Here is a 13,012-nt window from a genome sequence, read left to right as displayed (position 1 = left end):
AGAAAAAAACACAAATCTGAGGATTTGTCTTGGGTAAGGACCACATCCAGGTAGGAGTAATATGAAATAAAATGTTAATATAGGGATATCCCTATGTTCAAAATACAAAACTTGGGTAACTTTAGTCCTCTTAAAACACCTTCTTGTAGGTATAGGTCACTTAGTGATGGTGACTTTTATGTGGAGAATAAGTATTCTATATAAAATGTTGTTAGATCCTGAAATTACCTTGATAAATGGAAATAAAAATCAGTTTTGGCTCTGAGTTACAACTATACTGGGCTTCCCAGGTGGCTCAGTGGTAAAGAATCTGCCTGCCAATGCAGGAGATACGGGTTCCATTCTGGGTCAGGTAGATCCCATGGAGAAGGAAATGGCAACTCACTCCAGTATTCTTGCCTGGGAAATCCCATAGATTACAGTTGGCTGGTGGGCTACAGTCCATGGGGTTGCAAAGAGTTGGACATGATTTGGGGACTAAACAACAAGTTTTAGATCAGCGCGTCTAATTGAAAGATGTGAACTATATATATATATATAAAATTTAGACTTCTCTGGTAGCCTCAGGTAGAAGTAAAAAGTAGCAGGTGAAATTACTGTTTTATACTGTCTAACCTAAAATGTTTAAATTTAATGTGGGATGATTATAAAAATTGTTGAGTAATTTTATACTCCTGTTTTTGTACATCTTTAAAATCTGTTAAATGTGTTACACTCATAGAACAATTCAGTTTGGACTGGGTGTGGCCAATGAGCAGTCCATTGGACAGAGTAGCTTTAAGATACACGGCTTGTAAAAATCACTTGTTAAAAATATGAGTCTTGCTGGAAAAAAATGTAAGGGTATTTATAAAATTAGTTCAACTGTGGAAAAATGTGGGAATGATTAATTTTCAGGGTGACTCAAAGTAGAGATTTCATATCTTAGTACTTCATTCCCTTGTGACCACCCTAATTTCAAGGAATATATGTGTAATTTGCTATGTTATGTTACACTTCAAATTTTTTAAATTTAATTTTGAATACATGGTTTATAGTACATGGTTTAAAATATTTTAAGAGACATTAAAAGAAAGTTCTTTCTTATTCCTGTACCTCAAGCACCCAGTTTTCATCCCAATCTCTTCCGTGTGTCCATGTTGGTAGTTTCTTTATTCATAGTCAAACAAAAACCAACATACATTTTTTTCCTCCCTTCTTTTTTACTCAGCGATGGAGTTTTTCCCCCTGCAACTTGCTTTCTTCCCCATATATTTAAAAACATATCTGGAATTTGTTTCTCTATCAAGATATAACTAGCTCTTTTTTTGTAACAGCTGATTTAGTGAGTCCTCTATTGATACACATCTAGGTTGTTTCTGATATTTTTCTATGCAGATAAGTATGCGTAGAAGCATTGTGTGTATGTGTGTGTGTATGAGCATGTGTGTTTACATATTGAAATTTCTGTTAAGGGAGAAGAGTTTTTCTCGGTTGGTGCAGGTGCCCTGGTTCAAATAGGGAATCTCAGGCAGCTAATGTTACCCTTTTGAAAGAGCTACCATTTGGAGTCATACAGGCAAAGAGTCTTTTCTTTAAATAGACACTGTCTCTGATGTTCAGCTACATGTGTTTCTCTGGTTGGTTGAAATACTCATGGTGACTTTTCTGGTTAAAGACACATTTTCAGCTTCTCAGTGTGAAGACTAGAGAAATCTTTTGGTTATTCAGGAGTTAAGGATCAGTTTGTGTTCTATTAATTCAACTATTATTTTTCAAAGTGATCTGAAATCTTGCTTCGCACATATCCTAGTAAATTTCAAGAACTTTATGGGACATGTAATCTCCCACAAGGAAAAGAGATGGCAGTGCCTATTTGCAGACGTTAGTAATAGGAATGGCACGCAGAAGAACACCCAGCCTTTCTTTGATTCTTCCAAGTTTCCAGCCATACGCTTAGGGCTGTCAGACTGTTCCCTATAGATGAAGATGAGAGTGTGCACCTTTAAAAGAGAGATACCACTGTTTCCGTGAAGGGGACATGGATGTTACTCCCATGAAGATCTGGAAGCTGGGAAATGACAAAGTGAATCACCTTAGATTCTCACTTAGAACTGTAATGTTTAAAGAGACTGTGGTAATTGCCGGTCACAAACCAGGCAGTCGGCTAAGCGCTGTAGTATACAATAGTGAATAAGATAGAAATGACTTGGCCTTCATGGGACTTGCCCTATTAAACAGACCTCATGGGTGCGTGGGTGCTCAGTGGCCCCCAAACTTAAGTGTGTGTGAAACCGCAGTTCCCGGCCCCATCCCCAGAGGTTCTGATTTAGGAGGTCTGTAGTGGGGCCCTGACGTTTTCATTTTAAGTAAGCCTTCCTGGTGATGGTAATGTGGATGCTCTTTACACCACACGTGGAATGACATCTCCTTAGTTTTTAATTTTATTGAAGTATAGTTAATTTATATTGTTGTATTAACTTCTGCTCGACAGCAAAGTGATTGTTATGCATACATTCTTTTTCATAATGGTTTATGACAGGATATTGAATATAATTCCCTATGCTATACAACATTGTATTTATTCATCCTATATATAAAAGTTTGCATCTGCTAATTCCAACCTCCCAAACCTTCCCTCCTCCGCCCCTTCCCCGCCTTAGTAACCACAAGGCTGTTCTTTCTATCTGTGTGTCTGTTTCTGTCTTGTAGATATGTTCATTTGTGCCATATTTTAGATCTCACATGTAAGAGATGTCATACGGTATTTGCCTTTCTCTGACTGACTGTGGCTTGGTGTGATAAACGCTCTCGGCCCACCTGTGTTGCCGTGAATGGCAGTGTTTCATTTTTAATGGCTGAGTAGTATTCCATTATGCTTACACAGCACATCTTTATCCGCTCAGCTATCAATGGACCTTCACGTTGTTTCCAGAATGACGTCTCTTTACTGGCACAGTGGAGGGGAACAGTTTTCTTTTCCTTTCCTCCATCCAGAATTAAATTCACTAGGCTCTGGCATTGCCTTTAAGTGTTGCAGCAAATATGCTTTCTTTACAGGGCATGTGACTTCTTAACTGTCAGCCCAGTAGATGGGGTTCGGTCTTTATATAGAGATTCTTAACCTGAGGTTTACTCAGTTTACTCCTAACTCTCAACCTTGCTCCCTCCTTCCCAGTTTTACTGACCCTTCTTGAAGAGTGTCCTGAAATGTCTAATTTCTTCTGCAAGACTCAGAAATCTTTGGGGGACAGAGAAAACTGATGTCAGAGAGCTAGTTAGAACTGTTGGAATCTGTAACTGCTTTCTCTTGATTAATCTTGTGGATAGGAAATAATATCTTATTTTTCCCTTAACAATTAGTAACATTTATTTTATAAAACACAAAAGCGCCCTCCTTGCTGATCCTGCGCCAGAGGAGACGCACGCTGCTGACCTCGTCTTCTTCGTGCAGCCCTCACCACTGTCTGGAGAACTTTCTTTCCCCTGGGCACAATGGCAACTCTTAAGGACAAACTGATTGCACCAGTTGCCGAAGAAGAGGGAACAACCCCAAACAATAAGATCACTGTAGTGGGTGTTGGACAAGTTGGTATGGCATGTGCCATCAGCATTCTGGGAAAGTCTCTGACTGATGAGCGTGCTCTTGTGGATGTTTTGGAAGATAAACTCAAGGGAGAAATGATGGACCTGCAGCATGGGAGCTTATTCCTTCAGACACCAAAAATTGTGGCAGACAAAGATTACTCTGTCACTGCCAATTCCAAGATCGTGGTGGTAACTGCAGGAGTTCGCCAGCAAGAGGGGGAGAGTCGCCTGAATTTGGTGCAAAGGAACGTTAACGTCTTCAAGTTCATCATTCCTCAGATTGTCAAGTACAGTCCTGACTGCATCATCATTGTGGTTTCCAACCCAGTGGATATTCTCACATACGTTACCTGGAAACTAAGTGGATTACCCAAGCACCGTGTGATTGGGAGTGGATGTAATCTGGATTCTGCTAGATTTCGCTATCTTATGGCTGAAAAACTTGGCATTCATCCCAGCAGCTGCCATGGATGGATTTTGGGAGAACATGGCGACTCAAGCGTGGCTGTTTGGAGCGGAGTGAATGTGGCAGGCGTTTCTCTCCAGGAACTGAATCCAGAAATGGGAACAGACAATGATAGTGAAAATTGGAAGGAAGTGCATAAGATGGTGGTTGAGAGTGCCTATGAAGTCATCAAGCTAAAAGGATATACCAACTGGGCTATTGGATTAAGTGTGGCTGATCTTATTGAATCCATGTTGAAAAATCTATCCAGGATTCACCCAGTGTCAACAATGGTGAAGGGCATGTATGGCATTGAGAATGAAGTCTTCCTGAGCCTTCCATGTATCCTGAATGCTCGAGGGTTAACCAGCGTTATCAACCAGAAGCTGAAGGATGAAGAGGTTGCCCAACTCAAGAAGAGTGCAGATACCCTCTGGGGCATCCAGAAGGACCTAAAGGACCTGTGACTTCTGGCTGCGAGGCTGTAGAAACTTAAAACTACGATTTGATTAACCACAAGCCTTTAGTTTGCGTCCATGTACATGGAGCACAGTTCGCTTTTGTCTTCCTAAGTCTGAATCTGGGCTCCCAGAATCAAAGCCCATGCTTGCTATTAAAGCTTGCAAGATGAGTCCTTGAACAAATAAAATAAACCACCTAGCGTAAAACAAAAAACAAACAAAAAAAAAAAACACAAAAGCAAAAAGAAATTGAAAACTGCCCCTGAGTCTACCAGCCAGAGCTCATCATAGTCAGTATTTTGGTGTTATACTTCTTCTTTATTTCTGTTTGTTTATGTGACTGTGTGCACATTTTTTCTGTTTATGCTTGGGGACATTTTTTCATTTATTGTGGTAAAACCCATTTTAAAATGAGATCATATCCCATGTTTTATAATATGCTGTTTTTCAATGAACAATGTTATGAACATATGTCCTCATTAAATATTACACATTTGTAATGTCTCTGAGATTTTGTTATATATTGTAATTTGTTTAGCTAACCCCTTTTTGTCCAACAGTTTTATTGAGGTATGGTTTATAGTCAAGAGCATCTCTTATTTTTATTATTTTATTTTATTGTCTAAGTGCATCTTTTTAAAATTAGAGCATAGTTAATTTACAGTGTTGTGTTTGTTTCAGGTATGCAGCCAAGTGATTCAGTTATGCATATATAGATCTATTCTTTGTCAGATTCTTTTCCAGTATAGGTTATTACGAGGTAACCTATATACTGGAAGAGTTGCCTATGCTATACGGTAGGTCCTTGTTGTTTACCTATTTTATATATAATGGTGTGTTTATGTTAATCCCAGACTCCCAGTTTATCCCCTGCCATCTCCAAGTACATGTTTTTAAAACGGTGCAAAGCAGTGAGTTTTGACAACTGTGTACACCTGTGAAAGTACAGCCACTGTCAAGATGTGGAGCACTTCTAGCCCTGAACGTGTATATATATTTTTTAGGGGGGAGGTTACTTGTTTCCATTTGCGCTTAGCCCTTTCGCCTGGACATCTGGGTTCTTCCCAGTTTTCCTCCTTTACAAACTTATAGCTAAGTTTTTGAGCCTGCTACAGCTTTGCCTAGAGGGAGGCTGCAAGGGGAGAGAGCTTCAGAGCTGCGCCGCCTGTCTGAGGACTTCAGAAGAGACTGGCGGCTCACCCAAGAGGCAAGGTTATGCCGGTTGGTGCCCGTCACCAGCAGTGTGAAATGAGTCATTTCCCCTGGAATTCATCTAACTGGGGTGTTCTGCTTAAAAAAAAATTGAGGTCTGCCTTTTAAGGAGCTCATTCTTAACTGTATAAAATAAGAAAAGATAGATTTAATTATTAAGACATTATTGAATGTTGGAATTAGTACAGGTAATTGTATTGAATTTGGCCAGGTTGAACAAGTTCCTCTTTGGGCGTAGCTTGTGTTGGTTGGATACAGGTAAGAATGAAAATCTGCAGCAGGTAAAGAGTGTCTCCGGGTGACAGGTTGAAGAGGCCATGCCACACTCCTCTGAGTCCACAGCCTTGGTTTTTTTATTTGAAAGTGACCAGTGCACACATTGGAGAAGGAAATGGCAACTCACTTCAGAGTGCTTGCCTGGTAAATCCCATGGATGGAGGAGACTGGAAGGTTGCAGTCCATGGTGTTGCAAGGGGTCGGGCATGACTGAGCCACTAACACAGACAGTGCGCACGTGGATCATGTGTCCCGGCTCTTTTTTTTTTTAGCTGGCTGCACCTAGTCTTCGTCTTAACATGCAGAATCTTTAGCTGCTGTATGTGGACTCTTAGTTGTGGCATGTGGGATCTAGTTCCCTGACGGGGGGTTGAACCCACGCCCCCTGCAATGGGAACTCAGGAGTCTTAGCCACTGGACCACCAGGGAATTCCTGTCCCAGCTCTTTGTGTAAGAAATCAAGGCAAAGAGGAATATGTCACAGGTTTAGTTAGATTTGGTTTTCTCTTCCCGACTTCAGCCGGTGTTAGCTGTGTTACATCATGATTGAAGCCTCAGTCTCTTTATCTGTGATGTGGGAAATTGATGATTCTCTTGATTTGTTTAAGAGATGGTAGAAAGAGCAAGCACGGATGGTCTTTGGGAGGAATAAAGAAAATGAACATGTAAGACTTACAGCTCATTTGGATGGAAGATTGCAAGTCTGATACACACACTTTCGTGTCTTGCATTAGGACTTAGCATGAAATGACTAAGTGCCTAGGTGCCAGTGTATACAATTTTCATAATATATCTTGAGGCAGCTGAATTAGCTGAGTTTCCGGCATAGTTGGAAACGATGGTTTCCATACTTTCTTGGTGTTCACACATGTCCATTTAATGTCAGTATTGACTCTAAGTATGTGAATTGACTGTATGGTTTAAAGCTGTGGGGCAAAGTGAGCATTTTGCTTGAGGTTGGCGTATCTTTGATCTTTGGGTTTGACATGCAACCTTGTACTTTTTCTGAAGTTTTTCTTGATAATAGTTATGTGATTGATTGGATTATGAGTGAAATCAGTAAGATGGAATATAGTTAGGAGGATGGACTGTGGAGCCAGAATCCCCAGAGCTGGATTCTGACTCTGCCACTCCTTAATGTGTGTGTTTGGACAAGATGGTGGTGGTCAGCCGCGAAGTCATGTCTGACTCTTTGTGACCCATGGACTGCAGCACGCCGGGCTTCCCTGTCCTTCTCTGTCTTCCGGAGCTTGTTCAGATTCATTCATGTCCATTGACTCAGTGATACTATCTAACCATTTCATCTTCTGTTGCCCCCTTGTTCTCCTGCCCTCAGTCTTTTCCAACATCAGGGTTTTTTCCAACCAGTTGGCTTTTCACATCAGGTGGCCAAACTATTGGAGCTTCAGCTTCATCATCATTTCTTCCAGTGAATATTCGGGGTTGATTTCCTTTAGGATTGACTGGTTTGATCTCCTTGCTGTCCGAAGGACTCCCAGGAGTCTTCTGTAGCACCACAGTTTGAAAGCATCAATTCTTCAGTGTTCAGCCTTCTTTTTTTTTTTTTCAGTGTTCAGCCTTCTTTATGGTCCAACTCGCACATCTGTACATGACTACAGGAAAAACCATAGTTTGGCTATACAGACCTTTGTCAGCGAAGTGGTGTCTCTCCTTTTTAATATGCTGTCTAGATTTGTCGTGCCTTTCCTTCCAAGGAGCAAATGTCTTTTAATTTCATGGCTGCAGTTACCATCTGCAGTGATTTTGGAGCCCAAGAAAATAAAATCTGTCACCACTTCCACTTTTTCCCCTTCTATTTGCCATGAAGTTATGGGACTGGATGCCATGATCTTACTTTTTTGAACATTGAGTTTTAAGCCAGTTTTTTTACTCTCCTCTTTCACCCTCATCAGGAAGCTCTTTAGTTCCTCTTCACTTTCTGCCATTAGAGTGATGTCATCTACATATCTGAGATTGTTGATATTTCTCCTGGAAATCTTGATTCCAGCTTGGAATTCACCCAGCCTGGTATTTCACATGATGTACTCTGCATATAAGTTAAATAAGCAGGGGGACAATATACAGCCTTACTGTACTCCGTTCCCAATTTTGAGCCAGTCAGTTGTTTCATGTAATATTCTTTCTTTTGTATGTGTTAGTCACTCAGGCATGTGTTTGCGACCCCATGGACTGTAGCCCGACAGCCTTCTCTGTCCGTGGAATTCTCCAGGCAAAAATACTGGAGTGGGCTGCCATTCCCTTTTCCAGGGGATCTTCCTGACCCAAGGATCAAACCCACGTCTCCTGCATTGCAGGTGTATTCTTTACTGTCTGAATCACTAGGGAAGCCCTTGGACAGGTAAACTTGTGCTTTTGTCTTAGAATCTGTAAAATGCTGACTTGTGAGGTTAGATAACAGATGGTGTCTTAAGCAGCTAGGGCTTCTATATAGACTGGATGGCTTAACAGATGTTTATTTCTCACAGTTCTAAAAATAGGGAAGTCCAAGGTCAAGGTGCAGGTGGGTTCTTTGAGTTCTTGCTGAGGGCCCCCTTCTTGGCTTGTAGACCGATGCCTTCTTGCAGTGGTGTGGGATCACATAGCCTTTCCTCAGAGTGTGCAGTGAAGACTGGTCTCTCTTATTAGAAAAACTGTAGTCCCATTATGGGGGCTCCATGCCCCTGTCCTCAGTAAGCCTAAGTAATCCTCAAAGGCCCATCTCCTAACACCATTGCATAGGGAAAGGGGCTGCAACATAAGAATTTGGGGTGGGAAACATAAACATTCAGTCCATAGTGGACATAAAGCATTTTCTTGTTTACATTTTTATTTATTCCTGGTGTCAAGCTTTAATATGAGGGGGGGAAAGTAGAGATCAAAGACTTTTGGCAAAAACCTAGTAATCTAAATTTAAGTCGAAAATAACCAGTTGGACTTCGTGGTGGTCCACTGGCTAAGACTTCTTGCTCCCAAGGTGGGGGGCCTGGGTTTGATCCCTGGTCAGGAAACTAGATCTCAAATGCTGCAGCTAAAAGAGTCTACATGTTGCAACTAAGACCTGGAGCAGCCATTTAAAGAAATAAGTATTTTTTTAGTATTTTTTAAAAATAAGTAAGAAAATAACAATTGGCCCTCCATGTCTGTGAGTTTTGCATCCATGGATTCAACTCACTGCAGATGAAAAATAATTGGGAAAAAAATTCCAGGAAGTTCCAAAGAGGAAAACTTCAATTTGCTTTGTGTGGGCAACCATCTACCTTTTATTTATATTGTATTTACATCTGTTTACATAGCATTTACTTTGCATTAGGTATTATAGGTAATCTAGAGGTGATTTAAAGTATTTGGGATACTACCCATTTTATATAAGGGGCTTGAACATATGTAGATTTTGGTATCTGGCCAGCGGGGGAGGGCTACTGGAACCAATCCCTTTGAATACGGTGGAAGGATGACTGTAAACGGCATGGACATGTGGTTTATTTCTCTTTGAAAAAAAATGTAGCTTGTCTAGTTCTGGCCTAGGAGCAATGACCAGCCCAATATCAGTGAGCACCCTAGTGACCAGGTTGTGTCTCAGTATATTATTTCTGACTAAAAGGAACCAGTGTTTTATGTAGCCAGAACTGGTTGAAGATGGTGGCAGGAAGTGTACAAATTGGAACCTGGGTAATCATAACAAAAGAGACAAGCTCTCAAAGATTACTGGAGAGCTGCATCATTTCAAAAGATGCCGGATCTGGTGCAGAGGCTTCTGCTGAAGCCCCCACCTTTGGCCAATTAGTGCAGTGGGTTGATAAACACCAAATATCCATGCATACATAACGTGTGTGTGTGCTAAGTCGCTTCAGTCATGTCTCGACTCTTTGCGACCCTATGGACTGTATAGCCTGTCAGACTCCTCTGTCCGTGGGATTCTCCAGGCAAGAATACTGGAGTGGGTTGCCAGTGCCCTTCTCTAGGGGATCTACCCTACCCAGGAATTGAACCCGCGTCTCTTTTGTCTAACCTGCATTGGCAGGCTGGTAGAAAATAAGCATTTAGCCCTCTTTGGACAATGCCAGGGGACCAACTTATTATTCTGAAAAGTTTGAAATAACAATGGCTTTGAACTGCAGAAAGAGGACACTGAGGTGAGGGTTTGCATGAAGCTGGTTTGTTTTTGGAGATGGTTTCAAGAAGCAAGAGTGAGGGAGTGGGAAGAGTGAAATGGAGGTTTAGGAAAAGCCAACGAAGGGCACTTTATTGAGGTTACCAGAAGGAAACGGGACCTTTGAGACATGAACAGAAATGCCTCCCAGGTGGAAGACAAGGGCATTTATCTCCTGGCTCCTACATTCTCCTCTGTAATCTGGAGATTGTCTTCAGGGTTTCATCTCTCCTCTTCCTCTGGGCTATCCTTGAACTCTGCTGAGGCTTGGGTGAAAAACCTGAGGAAAAACAGATGCCTAAGGGGTGCTTAGAGTGTGGTGTTGGAGAAGACTCTTGGACTGCAAGGAGATCCAACCAGTCCGTCCTAAAGGAGATCAGTCCTGGGTGTTCATTGGAAGGACTGATGCTGAAGCTGAAACTCCAATACTTTGGCCACCTCATGCAAAGAGTTGACTCATTGGAAAAGACCCTGATGCTGGGAGGGATTGAGGGCAGGAGGAGAAGGGGACAACAGAGGATAAGATGGCTGGATGGCATCACCGACTCGATGGGCATGAATTTGAGTAAACACTGGGTGTTGGTGATGGACAGGGAGGCCTGGCGTGCTGCGATTCACGGGGTTGCAAAGAGTTGGACACGACTGAGCGGACTGAACTGAACTGAAGGGGTGCTTAGGGATAGAAGAAGGTGGGACAATTTCCCTGTGCCCAGGGCTGTCCCATGGTGGTGGATGAAATCAGAGATGAGCTAGGGGGTGTGATAAGTGGCACAAAACCATCTGCTGCAGAAAGGAAAGAATCAAATGTTTATCCTGCCTTCACTCTATTCATTGTGGTTCAGAGTCTCCAGAAACATAATAAAGGAAAGTTGTTATTCATGGAAGAACTCCAGCTAAATTAAAAGTATGGAAGGCATGATACAAGGAGGAAATCCATTTTCAACCTTGAATGAAACAGTGGATTTAGGGATCATTAGTGAGGGCAGTATCACAGGAAGACGGCCAGAGATAATGTATCTTTTCATGGAAGTACACAACCTCTCCCTAACCAAACAACAACAACTTTCAAATCCAACTACTACTCTTATAGGGTCAGAGTAACATATTAAACACCACATGGGGAGTGTATGTAGCAAAAGCCAGGCAGTAAGAAACCAGAGGACGAATTGCAGGTTTGTGTTTTTTTGTTTCCTGACTGAGTGCGGCAGTCCATGCATGGGAACTTTTGAAGGAGTTCGCCGTTCTCTTCATTACCTCCACCATAGTTTGGCCTCAGGTCAAACAACAGGGGGTTTCCCTTGTGGCTCAGCTGGTAAAGAATCCCCCTGCAATGCAGGAGACTTGGGTTTGATCCCTGGATTGGGAAGATCCCCTGAAGAAGGGAAACGCTATCCACTCCAGTATTCTGGCCTGGAGAATTCCATGGACTGTATAGTCCATGGGGTTGCAAAGAGGCTTTCTTATCTCTCCTTGATATTCTACTTGCTATTTGTCTACTTAAAGAGTAACTTAAAGACAAACTTATAGAGTTACTAAAAATATTATTTTAAAAGACATGGGAATGACAAATAATATGGGGGTTATGGTTACATTCTGGGAGGTAGGCATTGGGGAAGAGCATGGTAGTTTCAGTTGTCTTGTTCTAATTATTTGGGTGGGTGGATTCATATATGTCTATGTTTTGTATTAACAATACAAAGATGTTTTGCATCTGTGTATATCAAATTCAACATAGCAAACAATTATTAATATTTAAAATGACTCAATGCAATTAATAAAACCAAGAATGAGTACTTGTACAAAGTTTATGACCTTGATCTTCAAATAAATTGCAAGAAAATGGAGTGAAGGGATTTTCTTGTGTCAGACCTTAAGAGACATCTGCTCTACACATGTGGGCATATTGTTGGGATCTTGATATGAGTAGATCAACTGTAAAATAGCAATTAAGCAATTGGAAATAGAGTGGGTATTCTGTACGTAAGCAGCATATTAAAAAGCAGAGATATCACTTTGCTGATAAAGGTCTATATAGTCAAACCTCTGGGTTTTCCAGTCATCATATACAATGTGAGATGAAGTGTGTACAGTTGGTCCATAAAAAAGGCTGAGCGCTGAAATATTGATGCTTGTGAATTGTGCTGGAGAAGACTCTTCAGAGTCTCTTGGATTTCAGGGAGATCAAACCAGTCAATCCTAAAGGAAATCAACCCTGAATAGGAAGGACTGACGCTGAAGCTCCAATGCTTTGGCCACCTGATGTGAAGTGCCAAGTCATTGGAAAAGACCCTGAGGCTGTAAAAGATTGAGGGCAGAAGGCTAAGGGGGTGACAGAGGATGAGGTGGTTAGATAGCATCACCGACTCAGAGGACGTGAGTTTGAGCAAACTCAGGGAGATAGTGGAAGACTGAGGAGCCTGGTGTGCTACAGTCCATGAGGTTGCAAAGAGTCGGACACAGCTTAGTGACTGAACACCAAAAATGTTCTGTTCTTAAGGAATTTTTGTTAATCATTTTAAGAAACTATTATGGTGACAGTTATTTTTAAAGTGAAAAAGTCCTTTAGTAGGTTTTTCCAGATGTACTGTAGCATGACAGGTCGTGTGTGTGGGATTTGTTGGTACATATTTGAGTAGAAATAAGATTAGGTAGGTAATCATACTTGATAAACTGATACAGGCTTATGGAGGTTGATAGAATTTCTCTAGTTTGGTGTCAATATGAAAATTTGTATAAAATCAATTTAAATCTGTTCTGTTTATTACTAAAAATTTTGAAGATGCCCTTAGAAGTCTACATGAGTTCTGTTGGCTCTTTATCCTGTACTTAAATCACCTTTTAATAAATAATGAGTACTGGATTTTATAGAAACTATTTCAAGCATAATAAGCATTTTTTAAA

The 13,012-nt window shown here is 41.3% G+C and overlaps 2 protein-coding genes across 4 annotated transcripts in view; both read left to right on the top strand.

The window, feature by feature from the left end:
- Positions 1–13,012, top strand: part of IGF2BP3 (insulin like growth factor 2 mRNA binding protein 3) — a 143,820-nt gene that overhangs the window by 25,148 nt on the left and 105,660 nt on the right. The gene's annotated exons all lie outside the window — the stretch shown is intronic.
- Positions 3,374–4,680, top strand: LOC122438210 (L-lactate dehydrogenase B chain-like). The gene has a single exon (XM_043462834.1). It carries the CDS (start codon positions 3,475–3,477, stop codon positions 4,477–4,479), a length of 1,005 nt encoding a protein of 334 aa, XP_043318769.1. The 5' UTR covers positions 3,374–3,474; the 3' UTR covers positions 4,480–4,680.

The sequence above is a fragment of the Cervus canadensis genome, chromosome 3 (assembly GCF_019320065.1).
Source record: "Cervus canadensis isolate Bull #8, Minnesota chromosome 3, ASM1932006v1, whole genome shotgun sequence".
Taxonomy (NCBI): domain Eukaryota; kingdom Metazoa; phylum Chordata; class Mammalia; order Artiodactyla; family Cervidae; genus Cervus; species Cervus canadensis.
This window is presented reverse-complemented; position numbering and strand designations above follow the sequence as displayed.

Coding starts and splice junctions, on each gene's coding strand:
- LOC122438210 (XM_043462834.1), top strand. CDS start 3,475: ATGGCAACTCTTAAGGACAAACTGATTGCACCAGTTGCCGAAGAAGAG.